Source organism: Hippocampus bargibanti, linkage group LG06, assembly GCF_051943395.1.
Source record: "Hippocampus bargibanti isolate YZ-2025 linkage group LG06, ASM5194339v1, whole genome shotgun sequence".
NCBI lineage: Eukaryota > Metazoa > Chordata > Actinopteri > Syngnathiformes > Syngnathidae > Hippocampus > Hippocampus bargibanti.
In genome coordinates, this window is record NC_142739.1 from 19,448,992 (window position 1) to 19,465,000 (window position 16,009).

The 16,009-nt window shown below is 41.6% G+C and overlaps 3 protein-coding genes across 13 annotated transcripts in view; 1 reads left to right on the top strand and 2 right to left on the bottom strand.

Annotated features, from left to right (window-relative positions):
* The window catches only part of kiaa1143 (KIAA1143 ortholog), a 71,833-nt gene extending 71,104 nt beyond the window's left edge, over positions 1 to 729 (bottom strand). For all 8 annotated transcript variants that reach the window (XR_016115188.1, XR_016115187.1, XM_088997869.1 and 5 more), the window contains exons 1-2: positions 529 to 729; positions 51 to 201 (exon numbers count right to left, since the gene is read on the bottom strand). Coding sequence is in view for 6 of the 8 variants with exons in the window: in XM_088997869.1 (XP_088853995.1) it covers positions 51 to 201; positions 529 to 642 (265 nt within the window). In the remaining 2 variants the exon portion in view is untranslated. The remainder of the gene's footprint in view (positions 1 to 50; positions 202 to 528) is intronic.
* A 292-nt stretch (positions 730 to 1,021) lies between these two features.
* Positions 1,022 to 2,883, top strand: LOC148896687 (transmembrane protein 42-like). The gene is made up of 3 exons (XM_088997850.1): positions 1,022 to 1,279; positions 1,482 to 1,628; positions 2,743 to 2,883. The coding sequence occupies exons 1-3, from the start codon at positions 1,112 to 1,114 to the stop codon at positions 2,881 to 2,883; spliced, it is 456 nt and encodes a 151-aa protein (XP_088853976.1). The 5' UTR covers positions 1,022 to 1,111.
* LOC148896688 (palmitoyltransferase ZDHHC3-like) overlaps positions 2,717 to 16,009 on the bottom strand; it is a 49,762-nt gene continuing 36,469 nt past the window's right edge. Inside the window, exon 7 of one of the 4 annotated variants that reach the window (XM_088997848.1) lies at positions 2,717 to 2,853. In XM_088997848.1, coding sequence (XP_088853974.1) covers positions 2,806 to 2,853 — 48 coding nt within the window. In that variant the 3' untranslated portion in view covers positions 2,717 to 2,805. Of the gene's footprint in view, positions 2,892 to 6,188; positions 8,765 to 11,223; positions 14,151 to 16,009 lie in introns of those variants that run through there. The other 3 variants (XM_088997849.1, XM_088997845.1, XM_088997846.1) reach the window with 3 other exon arrangements.

Consider the following 16,009-nt stretch of genomic DNA (forward strand, 5'->3'; position numbering starts at 1 on the left):
AACGCGCGCGCACACGCACACACACGCGCACATACACACACTCATCTTACCTTTCGCTGAATCTGTGTCAGGTTTTATTACTTCCTTGACAAGTTTAACTTCCTCGGATGTCAGGTCTCCATCCTTCATGACAACAACTTGAGGTAATTCATCTTCTCGATCACTCCCACTGTCATCATGCAGTGTGGACATTTCCTGACGCTGCACGGGTGACATGAAATAAAGATGTTTTATTTTACTCTACGCATGTGGAAAGAATGTAACATTCGGCTGTCTGAGGTCACTAGTTAGCGAAGTTGTACCTCTGGTTATGTCCATTCAATATAAGTCATTGCAAATGTGTTCGATGGTCGCCTCCTCGTGGCGGCCAAAAGCTGAGCAAGGGACTTTCTCCTTAGTTATATTAAATTATTTAATAAGCCGACGCTTACATATTCACAGTCCATGTGATGTTCAAAACGTTATCATTCATTCAAATGACTGCTACCTTCCACGATTCCCCTTAGCCCAACCACATACTGTACATACCTTTGTGTCAACAGTCGGGCCTTCTTTGTAGCCAACATCGTTTTTAAACCTCTTCAAAAAAGAGGGTTCGGCTGGCTTTACCCAGGACACACCGCGAACTTTGTTCTTACTCATCACGGTGCAACCAGAGACAAAAAAATCAAGAAAACCAGCGAAATCGTTTCAACGAACAGCACCCACCGGAAGCAAAACACACCTTCAGTAAAATATGGCCACGTCACATGACCCTGAGAAGCTACTGTAATTGGTAGAGGTGAGATTGCTGGGTGGGGAAAAAACGTTCGTGGGGACCTAACCCGGATGTGGTACATTTCCTTCAAATTAATTATATAATGCCAACATTTGGTGCAAATAATTCGAATCCATTATTCAAAAATATAATTTTACACATACAGCATCGCTGTAGTTTCTTGAGCTCCAAACAAGACACTTGGCTGTCGATTGTATTAAATGTAATTATGAAAATATTTAATTATGAAAACAAAAAAATTACAGGTTCATAAAACGTGTTTTAACTTGACACATTTCCTATCACTTAAACGAAACTCGCTGACTGTAATAAAGCGCTTCGCCTGCTTTAGGCATGATTTCGGGTTCTATTTACGCATTGTTGGCCGGTTGTTTGGGTGCTGCTGCGTCCTTGTCGGCTAAACTAACTCTCGGTGCAGACTACTTGAAGGAAATTTGTGATGCTGGGCTGAGCAACACGTCTGGTGCGAAACATGACAACGAGGAAACTATCTGCTTCTGGGTAAAATGACGATATTCGAGCACTTGAATATGATGTGTTATGCTGTGCTGTCCTTTGTAACTGCACCTGTCAGGGTACCGAGACAATAAGAAAAACTTTCTAAGGACCACCAAAAGTTTGCAAATGCTCCCTGATTGCCTCGTAGTTACACTTTCATTGTTGCCGTGGAAACGTCCCAATCTTCGAATCATCATGTATGCAGCTGAACATCCCCCTGCGGCTCCTGTGGGTTAGCCTGATGTTCCTTTGCAATGCCGTCATGTGGACCTTCTTCTCCAAAGCGCTTTGTTTCAGCTCTTCTTCTGCCCGGGCCACTGTCACCACTACTGGGGGCAACTTTATCTTTTCGGTAAGACTGACCAACCATTCATTCTTAACTATATAAATTCAAAACAATCTTTACTCCTCAAAACAACTGGCACTGAAATATATTGTTTCGAAAAAAAGGAAGAACATTTCCTTTTAAATTTGTTAATTGGTTTGGTAAATGGGTGGATGGAAGGATGTCCATAAATTAAGATGTTATATTTTGAAAATCTCAAACTAAAAACAGTGAAATGTCCTGGTATCCGTTGTTACAAATAGAAGAAATGATAAAAAAGAGGCACCATAAAGAAGTTTACAAAATCTCATATTCTACATTCTGAATTTCAATGAAATAAATTAGATTAACTGATTAATTAGCACTTAAAATCAAGAGAATTTTTGGTACAGTATCATGCTCTTTGTGATCATCCTTAACTCATTCACTGCCAGATGTGCAAAATTGTGTCCACTCCAGTGCCAGGGTTTTTGTCATTGTCACTTGAATTCCAGGGCCCACAGAATATTGAGTTTTATAGGACAACATAAGCATGCATTCAGTACAATGTTAGAAACCTTAGACTCTCTTCTTTCATCAGAAAAAAAGTTAATTCCTAAATTATATGATTCTGGAGTTATCTGAGCTTGAAACAATGGTGTCTGTACAAAATGCAATGCAATACATACATATTGGTTCATATCACACTTTAAACACTTAAGCTGAAGCTGGAACAAAGCGCTAACATGGGATAAAAGGGAAGTGCTGCCCCTTGTGGAAAAGAAAAAAACATTGCCAGAGGCCATGGCCAGCGCTTTATCGGCACCCAAGCATGAAAAAACAAAACTCGAACAGATTCGGGAATGCCGTTCTACATCATATTTGCAATTCCCAAAGAAATTCGTGAATGGCAGTGAGTGAGTTAAGATTGGATATAACTTGGTTGATTTACTGTAAACGGCTAAAAATGAGGTCTTACTCTGTTTAAAAAAACAAGCTCCTCTTCAAACATTTTTTGTGAGTCACAGATGAGACATACCAATGCCTGTGGAAAAACATTACATTGAAAATGGGGCGATAGAGGGAATGCCAGTGTATATCATGTCTAAAAAAATATGCAGAAAATTCTCATTTACCTCTTTTTATTTGTCTACGCATTTAGGCCATACTGGGGAAGCTTGTTTTCGGAGAGAGTCAATCAATCCTGTGGTGGGTGGGCATCTCTCTAACGCTGTGTGGGCTGCTCGTACTTCACGGATCCACGTCTCAGAAGCTTCCACAGGGAGACGGCAAAACAAAATAGTTGTATTCCTGTACACATACAGTGTCTATCTATCTATCTATCTATCTATCTATCTATCTATCTATCTATCTATCTATATATATATATATATATATATCTCATCTCATTTTCCGTACCGCTTATTCCTCATTAGGGTCACGGGGGTTGCTGGAGCCTATCTCAGCTGTCTTCGGGCACGAGGCGGGGGACACCCTGAATTGGTTGCCAGCCAATGGCAGGGCACAGAAAGACATACAACAGTCACTCTCACACTCACACCTAGGGACAATTTGGAGTGGTCAATCTGCCTGCCATGCATGTTTTTGGAGTGTGGGAGGAAACTGGAGGACCCGGAGAAAACCCACGCGGGTCCAGGGAGAACATGCAAGCTCCATACAGGGAGGCCGGACCGGGACGCGAACCAGCGACCTCTGCACTGTGAAGCCGGTGTGCTAACCACTCGGCTACCGGGCTGCCCTCTACATATATACAGTAAAGTCTCGTTATATCGATATCGGATATATCGATAGTCCCGGTTATATCGATACTATTTCTATGCACGCACGGAGAAAATTACATGCAAACAGGGTCGGATATATCGATAGTCCCGGTTATATCGATATTTTTTCGGACTCCCTTGAATATCGATATAACGAGACTTTACTGTATAGTGATGTTCGGCGGAAGCACACGACCAAACAGCACCAAAAGTCCTTATGGAAGGTGACTCTCCTTCCATGAGCCATCAACGACCATCAAAAAGGTAAATAAAACTTTATTTTACAGCAGTTTATGTCTTTAATTACAGTCCTCATGCAATTCCCTTTGACCTTCGACCTCCAACGCCATTCCATCAAGCCATAAATGACCATCACAAATGTAAATAAAGTGACTATGATACAATGCAGTGTATTTCTTTCATTGCAATACAATATCACATTTATTATACATAGAATAGGGTATGTTGTGTATAGTTTTAAGGCTTATTTAGTTGAAAAGTATATTTTATGGAAATCCAAGAACGGATTATTCCCATTTTAATGGTTTCCTATTTCCTATTTTTTGAGATACACACCTTTCACCTTACACTCTGTCTGGGAACCAATTAAGTTCGTAAGTTGAGGTCTCACTGTGTGTGTATATATATATATATATATATATATATATATATATATATATATATATATATACACACACACACACACTCAGTTGAACATGAAAACACATTTCACAACAACTTTAGTCGTTGAATTAATAGAAGGCATATATTTGTACCCCACACATGCAGGTCCACTGCGGCGTAGTTCTTGGCATGCCTCACATGAATTAATGAAAAAAAAAACACATCAAACAGATTTTTAGCACCAGTTTAATGAGTTAAAATGCCTCATGCTGACACCTCAACATATAGAATGAGAGATAATTATGGTTAAACATTGGACAAAATCGTTCACACAGGTCGGGAAAGTTAAGGCACAGTGGTGATGACAAAAGCTGACTGAGCCTGAGCTCTGAGCATTAGTGCGACTGTTGGTGTATGCCCTCTGCCACTCAAATGCTAGACCTGGTAGTAATTTAAAGCACGGTAACTCCCTTCGGTTCTATTCAAAACATTATTGAATATAACATTTACTTCGGAATAGGCTGTACACCAGTACTACTGTCCCATTCTCTGGTTTGCAATGATAATACTTTAAAAGTGGTAGACAAATTGTTGCATGTTTTTAGTAACTCAAAGTGCGTTACACCAACTGTTCTGTCGCAACACTTGGACAGAACATTTTTCCTTTCTCTTATAAATATTATAAACTGAAAAGGCTGTTGAAATGCAGCTTTTCCACCTTGTTTATGTGACACTCTTCATAAAAAACAAACATACAGCGTGACCCAAAAAGATGCGTACCAATGAAAATTTTAATTGTGGCTTTGATTAAAAAGCCATTTATTTCAAATTACAACCATACATTATTCAGTCCATGGAAGACCATTCACCAGAGTTGCAGCTATTTCTGTCATTTTGTAGTCGATTTATGGCTTTCCCAAGATTTGTTCCAAATGTCCAACATTTCGTTGCAAGACGTCTTTGTAAGATCTCAGTCGTACAGGAATGGTCCATCGATGAAAAGGTTTCTTCAGCCGTCATCTGTACTTCTTTGAAGGTGACGGACGTTTCGCTTCTTATCCAAGAAACTTCCTCAGCAAACTAAAGTCTTACTGGTAGTTTAGGCCTTATATATATCCCTACTGTCCAGACATGGCGGTGCCGGACTCTGCTATGATAGATCCCTGCTCTCAGGTTGGGGGGAGCAGACTAGACTAGCCCCTGCAGCTGCTCCACTGATAGTTCCTATCGTTCTGACTAACGACTGGCCTGATTGCCCCACTTCGACTGGTGTCACCTCATCAGTATTCCTAATCCTATGTTGCCTAAGCAGGCTATTGTATGAACGATCCAAATTGAACCTCACCCCACCAATGAAGGATTTAGTTGTTTGATGAAAATCGCTTCTTTTACTCCCGATTTTCATAAAACAGCTAAATCGTTCACTAAACCGATATGGTGGTGTGAGGTTCAATTTGGATAGTTCGTACAACAGCCTGCTTAGGCAACATAGGATTAGTAATGCTGATAAGGTGATACTGGAGCAAGTGGGGCAATCAGGCCAGTCGTTAGTAAGGACAATAGGACCAATCAGTGGAGCAGCTGCAGGAAGTAGTCTGCTGCTCCCCCCAATCTGAGAGCAGGGATCTATCATAGCAGAGTCCGGCACCGCCATGATTCAATGCAGCGTAAGAATCCTTACATTGATTTCGAAGCAAACCTGTACTCGTCTGAGAAGGTGTCAATCACTTTTACAGACTCCTCTTTCGGGAGGGTGAACCAAAAAGATGCGTCTCACCGAGTCCCTCACTGCAGCAATGTTTTCTCCCGAAAGAGGAGTGTATAAAAGTGATTGACAACTTTGTCAGACGAGTACAGGTTTGCTTGCAACAAAATAGTGGACATTTGGAACTCATCTTGGGAAAGCCATAAATTGACTAAAGATTGACAGAAATAGCTAAACCTAGTGAATGGTCTTCCATTAACTTAATAATGTGTGGCTGTAATTTGAAATAAATAGCTTTTAAATCAAAGCCACAATTGAAATTTTAATGGGTACACATCTTTTTGGGTCACCCTGTATTTCTAAACGTGTGATGATGTTATCTTCCCTTTGCTGAAAATACCTGCTACATCTTCTAAAACAGAAAACTTGCTAACTCCCGTTCTTTCATAAATGGCAGGAACACAGGGCCGCCACTCAAGACAATGAGCTTGATGAGGCTTTTCCAGTGAGTGTACACTGAAACATGATTTTTGTTTTTTTGCAACTCTGTCTAAAAGACAATCTTTTCCATTCCAGGTTAGTTGCCTGTGCAAAAACTGAAAACAAATACAATAGATTTGATCTAAGTGTGGCGATACTTTCCTCTCCCAACAGTATAAAATCAGTGTCGTTAACATATATGTTATACGTATAAGACCTGGGCCCTAAAAAAACTGTCTTTACTTTGTGGTTTTGGTCCGAAAGACAGACACTCATAGAAAAGCATTTCTAATGTCCAGTGTAAAAAAAGCACAAAGCCCCTTTTCTGATTTCAGCTCATGAAACCAATTTTAAAACCTCACAACCCAAATAAAGATGAAATGTAATTCTATTTCTATATTTCAATTAACTTTGGTTGTCCAGGCGACATTAAATCCCACACATCTGAAAACAGGAAGGGGTCAAATGCTTTGTCATGGATTTTAAAGCCAGAAAATACAAGCAGATTTAAGTACATAGTATTGTATGTCATTTCTTATCTTGTACTAATGTGTACTGTATTGTCATGACCACAAGACTCACAAAGATTATTGTATGTCATTTCTTATCTTGTACTAATGTGTACTGTATTGTCATGACCACAAGACTCACAAAGATTAACATTTTCCCCAAAATGGGTATGGCGCTTAATAATATGGGTCACCTTGTGTATGCACTGACTTCCAAAATCTGTGAATGCTGTTGTGTGATTTCGGTGAGGGTTCTGCTTGATTGACGTATAGCGGAAAGGCGGACAGCATGTGGACATTAAAGGTGGTAAGGGTAGACATGGAGGAAGACACTAAAGAAACAAAACGTGAGTTTGACACCCCCGAGTTATGTGGAGAACCATGGGAATCGAGGAGTTGTGAGAATTCAAGTTCGATGAAACGATACTTTAGTTTTATAAAACAGTTCCAAGTATCCTTCTGGACAAGGACGACCGTGGCGGAGCAACGGCCAACTTGTCATCATCCGTTTCGACTACAGTAAAGACTGTAATCTTCTTTGTCACATTAAATAAAGATGCTTCACTTGGCTTCCATTAGACTGTTCTTCAAACAATCTCCACATTCCCACTGAACCACCTGGACTTTGAAAAGTGATGGGGGGCAAGCAAACTTTGTATATTGAAATAAAATACAGTAAAGTCTCGTTATATCGATATCGGATATATCGATAGTCCCGGTTATATCGATATTTTTGCGGACTCCCTTGAATATCGATATAACAGACTTTACTGTAATTGTAGATCAATATTTTCCAACCCAACCACTTTGCCAACATGGATGCGGTAAGGCTCACTTTTGACATCCTGGTGAACCACATTGTAGAGAAGAAGGTGAGCAGGACAGTAAAGGGGGCGTGAGAAGTCAGCTTTTACTTTTGTGCTTGGTTGCTATGGTACAGGACGGAAATGGACACCTACGGTAATTTTCATTTTAGCAGTTTCCAGCCGAGGTCAAAGTGAATTTTCCGGGTACGTGGGAGCGATGGGGAACAGTTTTACTAAGACCGGGTGGCAGCGCCACAGTTTGTAAAAGTATTGTGGATGCTTGCGCTTTTGTTTGAGCTCTCGCAAAAGCCGGCATCATTTCTAAGGAGTCGCCTTGTACGGGACTGACTCTGACGATGACACGAGGGAACCTGGCCTTTTTGATGGAGAACTTGCCTTTTTGTTCATTTTGGACACGGAAGTTGAGGGATTTGTGAATGACGATTGAATAAATAAAAATGGGCGGCCCGGTAATTGAGTGGTTAGCACAACGGCTTCACAGTGCAGAGGTCGCCGGTTCGCGTCCCGGTTGAGACTCCCTGTGTGGAGTTTGCATGGTCTCCCTGGACCCGCGTGGGTTTTCTCCGGGTCCTCCGGTTTCCTCCCACACTCCAAAAACATGCATGGCAGGCAGATTGACAACTCCAAATTGTCCCAAGGTGTGAGTGAGAGAGTGACTGTTGTTCGTCTTTGTGTGCCCTGCGATTGGCTGGCAACGAATTCAGGGTGTCCCCCGCCTCGTGCCCGAAGACAGCTGAGATAGGCACCAGCACCCCCCGCGACCCTAGTGAGGAATAAGCGGTACAGAAAATGGATTGATAAATAAAAATGTGAGTGCATTGTTCAGTACTTGACTAAAGTACAACCGAACTAATGTTTCGATCCTGCTGCCTTCTTAAAAAAGGCACATACGCTTGCATGCGTGCATGCTACCATATTTTTCAAGACCATGTACGTTTTACCATGCCATGAAATACAGAAATAGCCCCCGTAACTGATACTATGCCTTTTAATTCGGTGCGTTGTGTGGTCTAGAAAACACGGTAGCAGAATGGAATGTTTGCAGACAGTCCTAGTTGAATGGGATCTCAATGACATCCTCCTCAATAATGTCTCCGTACGGAAGGGTATCAAGCTCTGGGGAGCTCTTCCCGCAGCTCATTCTAGAGAAGGGACTGCACCAGGTCAAGGAGAAGGGACCACCAAACGCCATCTTCATGGCCTCCCAGCACGGCGCCTTCTCCCACTTCCCCGTCTCCCCCTTCAAGCGTTCGATTCCCTGCAGAAGACAGAATTACGGTCTGAGCTGAGGTTTGCTATCAACATGCAAGCTTTGCTATTTATTATTCTCCGAGTGGGACTCAATGTGGGACGATGATTTGCCCTTTGGGTTATGGGGGGGGGGGGGGGGGGGGGGGGGATGGAGTCTTAATACAAAACTCAGTTCAGTTTGTTTATTTAGTTAGTTTCTCCCCTTGCCTTCCTGAGGTTTAAGGACAGGGGATGTTGGGTAACCGTGGGCATTCAGAATCAGAATCATCTTTATTGCCAAGTATGTAGAACACACAAGGAATTTGTTTCCGGTAGAACACGCTGCACTAGTATCGTCGTCCAAAAAAATGCTAAGTGGCACTATCCAGTTCCATTTTGGCTACTGTTGAGAGAGTTAAAAGAGTTCAAAGAGTTAATGGCTTGGGGGAAGAAGCTGTTTAAATGTCTGCTGGATTTGGTGCACATGGATCGGTAGCGCCTGCCTGAGGGGAGTAGCTGGAAAAGGTGGTGGGCAGGGTCCAGCAGGATTTTCCGCGCCCTAATTTGGATTCTTGCAGTGTGCAAGTCCTCGAGAGTGGGTAGGGCAGTGCCAATGATTTTTTCCGCCGTCCTAACTGTCCGTTGAAGTCGGATTTTGTCCATTTTTGTGGCGGCCCCGAACCAAACGGTGATGGAAGAACACAGGATGGATTCGATGACAGCCGTGTAGAAATGTTGCAGCACCTCATGTGGCAGGCCATGCTTCTTTAGCAGCCTCAGGAAGTACATTAATTGAAGCCCTTTGAGACTGTTTGTGATCAAGGGCTGTATAAATAAATGTAACTTGACTGGGTGAGGGTTCTAACTTGTTTCTAACCCATTGAGAAACTTCTCAATGTAAAGACAGGTGTGTGAGAGCAAAAACTAAATCGCATCTACATCTGGCGGTTGAGTATTGTATTAAGAATGAATGGATTGAGTCATTACAGTGGGTTCGGGAAGTATTCAGCCCACTATTTGAACGTTTGCCACATTTCAGGCTTCAAATATGTAATTTTGTAGATGCAAATTTTGATTTTGGAATACCTAGGAGGCCACAATCATGATGTGGAAAGACATTCAAACAATATTTGTTTTACTTTATTTGTGTAGTCTGCCCTATATGGAAGATTGGCAAGAAGAGAGCCATTTCTCAGACAACCATAAAATGTCTTATTTGAACGTCTGTGTAAGCTCTCAGTTGTACAGGAGTGGTCCATCGATGAAAAGGTTTCTTCAGCCGTCATCTGTACTTCTTTGAAGGTGTCGGACGTTTCGCTTCTTATCCAAGATGCTTCTTCAGCGAACTAAAGTCTTACTGGTAGTATCGGCCCTATATATATATATATATCCCTACTGTCCAGACATGGCGGTGCCGGACACTGCTATGATAGGTCCCTGCTCTCAGGTTGGGGGGAGCAGAGGACTACTCCCTGTGGCTCCACTGATTGTTCCTATTGTCCTGACTAATGACTGGCCTGATTGCCCCACTTGCTCCGGTATCACCTCATCAGCATTACTAATCCTATGTTGCCTAAGCAGGCTGTTGTACGAACGTTCCAAATTGAACCTCACACCACCATATCGGTTTAGTGAAGGATTTAGCTGTTTTATGAAAATCGCTTCTTTTACTCCCCTTTCAAACCATCTATCTACTTTCGCTAAGATTTTAACCTCATTGTTGTCAAATGAGTGGTTGGTAGCTTTTAGGTGCATATGTACTGCCGATTGAGGCCCACTAGTATTATCCCTGAGATGTTGATAGTCCTTTTTTGAGAAATTGTTTAGTCTTCCCAATACATTGCTCTTTACAATTTTCATTCTTACAATGTATTGAATAAACTACATTACAAGCGTCAAAAGTAGAGAAAATGAGTCAAAACATATCAGGAGAGCACTCACAAACTGTGGGTACCCTCCATTGTTATGCCTCAAGACTGAAATATGGGAAAGGGTCAAATACAAAAGAGAGGTTGAAAACCTTAGCAAGCCACAATATACTTTCTTGGAAACATGCCCAAGACTGACTGAGCTTATCATGCATACAGTCGAAAAAAAAGGACACAAAAATTATGGCAGAAGCAAAGTCATCTGTGACAAGTGTGTTGAACTCTTTAAGTGCAATGTGCATGCTGAGGATTTACTGCACGCATTGCGAGACAGCTCCAGCGCACTGTCGCAGCTTACCTCTGTCACCTGAAAGAAATGTCTGCTTCAGAGAGCTTCAGTTATCAATCAAAATAAATGTATGAGTATAGAGACAACAAGGAGGCGGTGAGCATAACATGAAATCAGGTGGAAACAGAATGGAAAACCGGGAAAATTCACCAACCTAACTCAGCGTTTCAGACAAGTGATGGAAACAAAGTGTTTGGAATGTGAAAAATGCGGCGCACAAAGTAAACGTTAGCCAAATTTTGATTCAATACAAGATGTCTGGAAATCATGTTTGCAAACGAGTAGTTTATTCCCTGCACATGATGAAATTACTTCAGGATGAAATGGAAGCCAAACAATATTGAGACTCAACATTTTCAGCAATAATCAACATCATACCAGCAATGTTTTCACAACAGATGATATTCGTCAATACCATCACTTCACTCGTTATCACATTCATATAATTGAGAGTAAACAGAACAAAAGAATAAAGCACACTTTACAGCAGTTTGGCAGTCCCAACAATACCAATGAGAGCCCCAAAAGAAAGTTAATAAAAATTTACATTTCTCCAATGTTCTCCAAATGTTCTCCAATATGAGGCATATTCTTCCATTCACACTTAAGTCAATTTTAAGTCAATTTTTTCGCATCTAGACTTCTCCCACACCCATCATGAGTAACCTGCTAATGTATGTGTACCCACCGAACAAGCACAGTCTCTTGAGGCCAAAAGATGTTCATTCACTGCCATTCCCGAATGTATTCGAGAATTGAAAAGCATGACGTGCAGTGCCATTCCCCAATTTGTTCTGGTTTTTCTTGCGGAGGGGTGCCGAAAAAGCGCTGGTCAGACCTCTGTCAATGTGTTTCCCTCCCACGAGGGGGCAGCATTTGCCTTTTGTAAAGCCACCCCCAATTCAGGCTCAGATAACCCCAGACCCACATAACTTAGGAATGAACTCCTTCTTTCTGATGAAAGAAGAGAGTAAGGATTCTTACGCTGCATTGAATGTTTATCTAGTCCTGAAACTCTATATTGTGTGGGTCCTGCAATTTGAGTGAAAATGACAAAAATCCTGGCACTGGAGGGGACACATCTTTGCACAGCGTCTGGCAGTGAATGGTTAAATCTGTAGGGGAATGCTCGCAATGACAAACTTGTCAGCGTCACGTCCTGATATCAAGAATGCATATGCTTCATGAAGGTACCACACTTCAGCTTGGACAGGAGAATTTGCACAGGCGAAAAAGCGCACACATGACTCAAGCAACCGAGAGAATATGCCCCTAAGTCTGAAATAGAGGTTCGGCCTTTGCCTGTGTTTGGTTCTACTGTATGTCTATTGAAAACATGGATAACAAACATAAATGACTAAATTTATTGACACATAACTTTTCTTGAACGGGTTAGGTATGGGACAAGAAACAAATCATGACCTGCATCAAGTCATCCTAATTTGGTCTCACTGATGACATCTGGATCTAGATCATGAATATATTCAATTCACGTTGTGATCAAAGACTGCACAAACAAATTCATGGAAAGCCATTAGTTTGGGTTTTCCCATGTTCAAATGAATGAACATTGATTTAAATCAAGAAAATGATCCATTGTGAGTCATTTGGTGGTTTTTCTGCAGCTACACATAATATTGAATCATGTCTGTTTACAACGTGAGTCAGGGTCAGAGACAAACGCAGGCAAAACAGTAACCGCCTCTGCCTGTGAAAGTCAAGAATCCCAGTTCACATTTTCGATCATTCTGGTCATTAACTGCCATTCCCAAATTTATTCTGGAATGGAAAAGCATGACGTGGAGCGCCATTCCCGAATTTGTTTGGGTTTTGGTTTTTCTTGCGAGGAGGTGCTGATAAAGCGCTGGTGAGACCTCTGTAAATGTTTTTCCCTCCCATGAGGGGGCTGCATTTGCAGAAGAGAGTCTAAGGTTTCTTAGACTGCATTGAATGTTGATGTAGTCCCAAAACTCAATATTCTGTGGGTCATGCAATTTGAGTGAAAATGACAAAAACCCTGGCACTGGAGTGGACACAATTTTGCACATCGTCTGGCAGTGAATGAGCTAATACGCTCAGAGAATTTTAGACTTCAATGAAGTTTGGTTTTACAAAGTTTGGTTTACTTCAGTCACAAATGCTGTCCACTCAGGTTGTACCGTTACATTTATGTTTTTTACTGATAGCCTTTCATCAGATAATAATTGTGAAAAAAATGTCATTCAAACAACGCAGAGTGCTTTGATGCAGAAGAGAGACGCCAAGTGCAAGCGTGAAACCAGTCCAAGAGTATACAGTTGAGGTGTTAAAAGGCATTGCAATGTAAGAAAAAGCACAGAAATAAAGTCCACTTTAGAGCCTTCCACTGCACAATAAGCAAAGTCACAAAAGTATTTGAAAATATTTTATCCCCCAATAAGAGAAACGCCATATGTACATTGAAAACACCTATTCAAAATTAGCATGCACATACAGTACGTGAAGGTGGTGGGAAACATGAGCCCGACTTGTACAAGTGTGTGTTTTCTTATAGCAATAAACCTTTGTCTTCAAAATCTAGCCACCAGAAGCCGTCACACTTCCTTCTGAGTGCAGTGGAGCACGTTAGAAAGGTTCAAAATGTAAGCAATTCAGTTCCAGGTCACACACCTGCTGCTGCAAGCGGCATCCCCCTCAACCAGGGTAAAAACACTGTGGCTTAGCCACATCAATCTCTAAACATCATTGGGGGAGTCGACTAGTTTGTACAAGCCCACTACAGTGGTCCGTGGTATAAGATGGTCCCGACATACACAGTTTCGAGGGAACAAAGGGGGTATCAGTTTTTATCATCAAGTTACCTTTTGCAGAGAAGCAACTTTAAGAAAATAATATCACAGTGGATGCAAATTGAGTCACGAATTAACAGTGTTGGAAGGTAAGGCTTAGTATTAAGCATGGTGTAAGCATCCCGGGCAGATGGTGTCCGCAGTCACGACCTGAGGCCGCTTAAGTGGGCCAATGATCAGCCCAATCAGACGAGGATGCGTTCTTTCTTTTCACACCACATATTGGTATGTCTCGGCTTTCCCATGGTCGGGGGTGGAGAACGGGCTAAACCAGAGTAAGGAGAAAGGGTGTCCAAACACTGCCCTCAAGTTCATCCATTTAGTTTTTTTAGCCCATCTTCTCTCTTCCTTTTTCAACTGCTCTATGCCCTAAAAACAAAAGATAACCAAGCTTCAGTTGGTGCGCTCTCTGGCCCAGTCAGAAATCACGAAAAAAGTATGGTAATTCATTTGAAATGGTGGTAGCTTTCTTTACAATTGCAGACAATTACCAAGTGACATGCTACAGTAAAACCTTGAAAACTGACAGGCCGATGCCCGATGTGGAGCGTTACACTATGTGGGGGGGAAATTATTAGTGTGTGGATGAAAAACAATGGTTGACATTAGAATTCTGAATGGTTTTGCTATGAACAAACAGATCAACGATAAGAAGGTGACGTCTAGGTGCCGTAATCAGTATTGAGTCTGAAATGATTACATGTAAGTATATGTGATGAAGTTCTAGAAGAAAATTAAGAAATGTGCTGCTAGTATCTTTTCAAGTGTAGTGTTTTACTATTGAGTGGCTCTGACGTTCAACGCCGCCATGCGGTGGGACGTAATGTTTTCTCAAGGGCTCCGTATAACGACAACCTTGTAAATTACCTTGTAAACCTTGTAAAAAAAAAAGTAAATTTCTCCACTGCGAGACTAATAAAGGCAAATCCACTCCAATCCAATCCAACCTCCGACATGGCTTTTTGGCGTTTTTATCCTCGGCTGTCGAGTAGGTGTTCATCCATAAAACGGACAAACGCCCATCTTCCTGACGAAGAGGACGATGGGACGCCCTGCTGGCCTTCACGACAGAGATTCCCACTGTGAATCATTTCAGGGTCTTTTGCCGCGGACATACAGTAAAGTCTCGTTATATCAATATTCTCGGGAATCTGAAAAAATATCGATATAACCGGACTATCGATATATCCGATCCTGCGGCATGTAAATTTTCTCCTTGCGTTCATAGAAATAGTATCGTAATGAGCAGCACTATCAATATAACCGATATTGGATTGGATTGGATATGCCTTTATTAGTCTCACAGTGGAGAAATTTACATTTCACAGTAGCAAAGTGATGAAAGGAATGAAAGTAGAAAAACGAAATACATGAGCTGCTGGAAAGGCAGCCACTCTCGCGGCGAGACTTTACTGTAATTAGAATAACATGTAACTGTTGAGATTACTGCAGTTAGATAATCGGAATTTCTAAATCCATAGAGCGACCATTGCCCACATTGAAACTCTTGGCGGCCATTGAGGGTTTCTTCGAATTGGTGAGCTGAGTGCAACAAAGCCAGAAGCTAATGCGAGTCCTCTGCCGGTGATGTTAACTCCCTTTCGTTTGTGATGCCGTGTACGTTGCTGGTCAAAAGCAATGGGATACGAGGGCAATAATATCTTGTGTACTTAATTTATGATAGTTGAATAAAATACAGTAGTACAGTAACAGAACATTTTATCACTACTATTCAATACTAATGAGATACAGAGGGTTATAGATCAGCAATTTAAGGCATTGATCGGATTCGCAGATCACATACAGTGTTTCTTCATGGATATGACTGACGAATGTCGGCCTTGGATCAGACCAGCCTAGATCAAAAGAATGTGGACACTTGTGCACAAGGGAAATTTTTGGAAATTCAATTGTTACAAGTAGCGCATGATTAATCAACGTGTTTGTCGTGTTAAATCTACTACAGTGTCATTAAAGAGAGAAAAGATGATTAAATTTAGAGATCTTACTGTAAATGCACACTCGCACAGAGACACACAAGCACACAGGACAATGCGCGAGTGCACACAAACGTTTGTTTCTTGCTGTGGTTGTATAGCATTGTATGCACCAATATGCAAGCATCCTTCCCATTTTGGTATTTGCAAAGCCCAAAAGCGTGAAACATGCCAACATCATGGGGAGCAACCACTGAAGGTCACTTGACACGAGGCATTTTGTCTATCTAT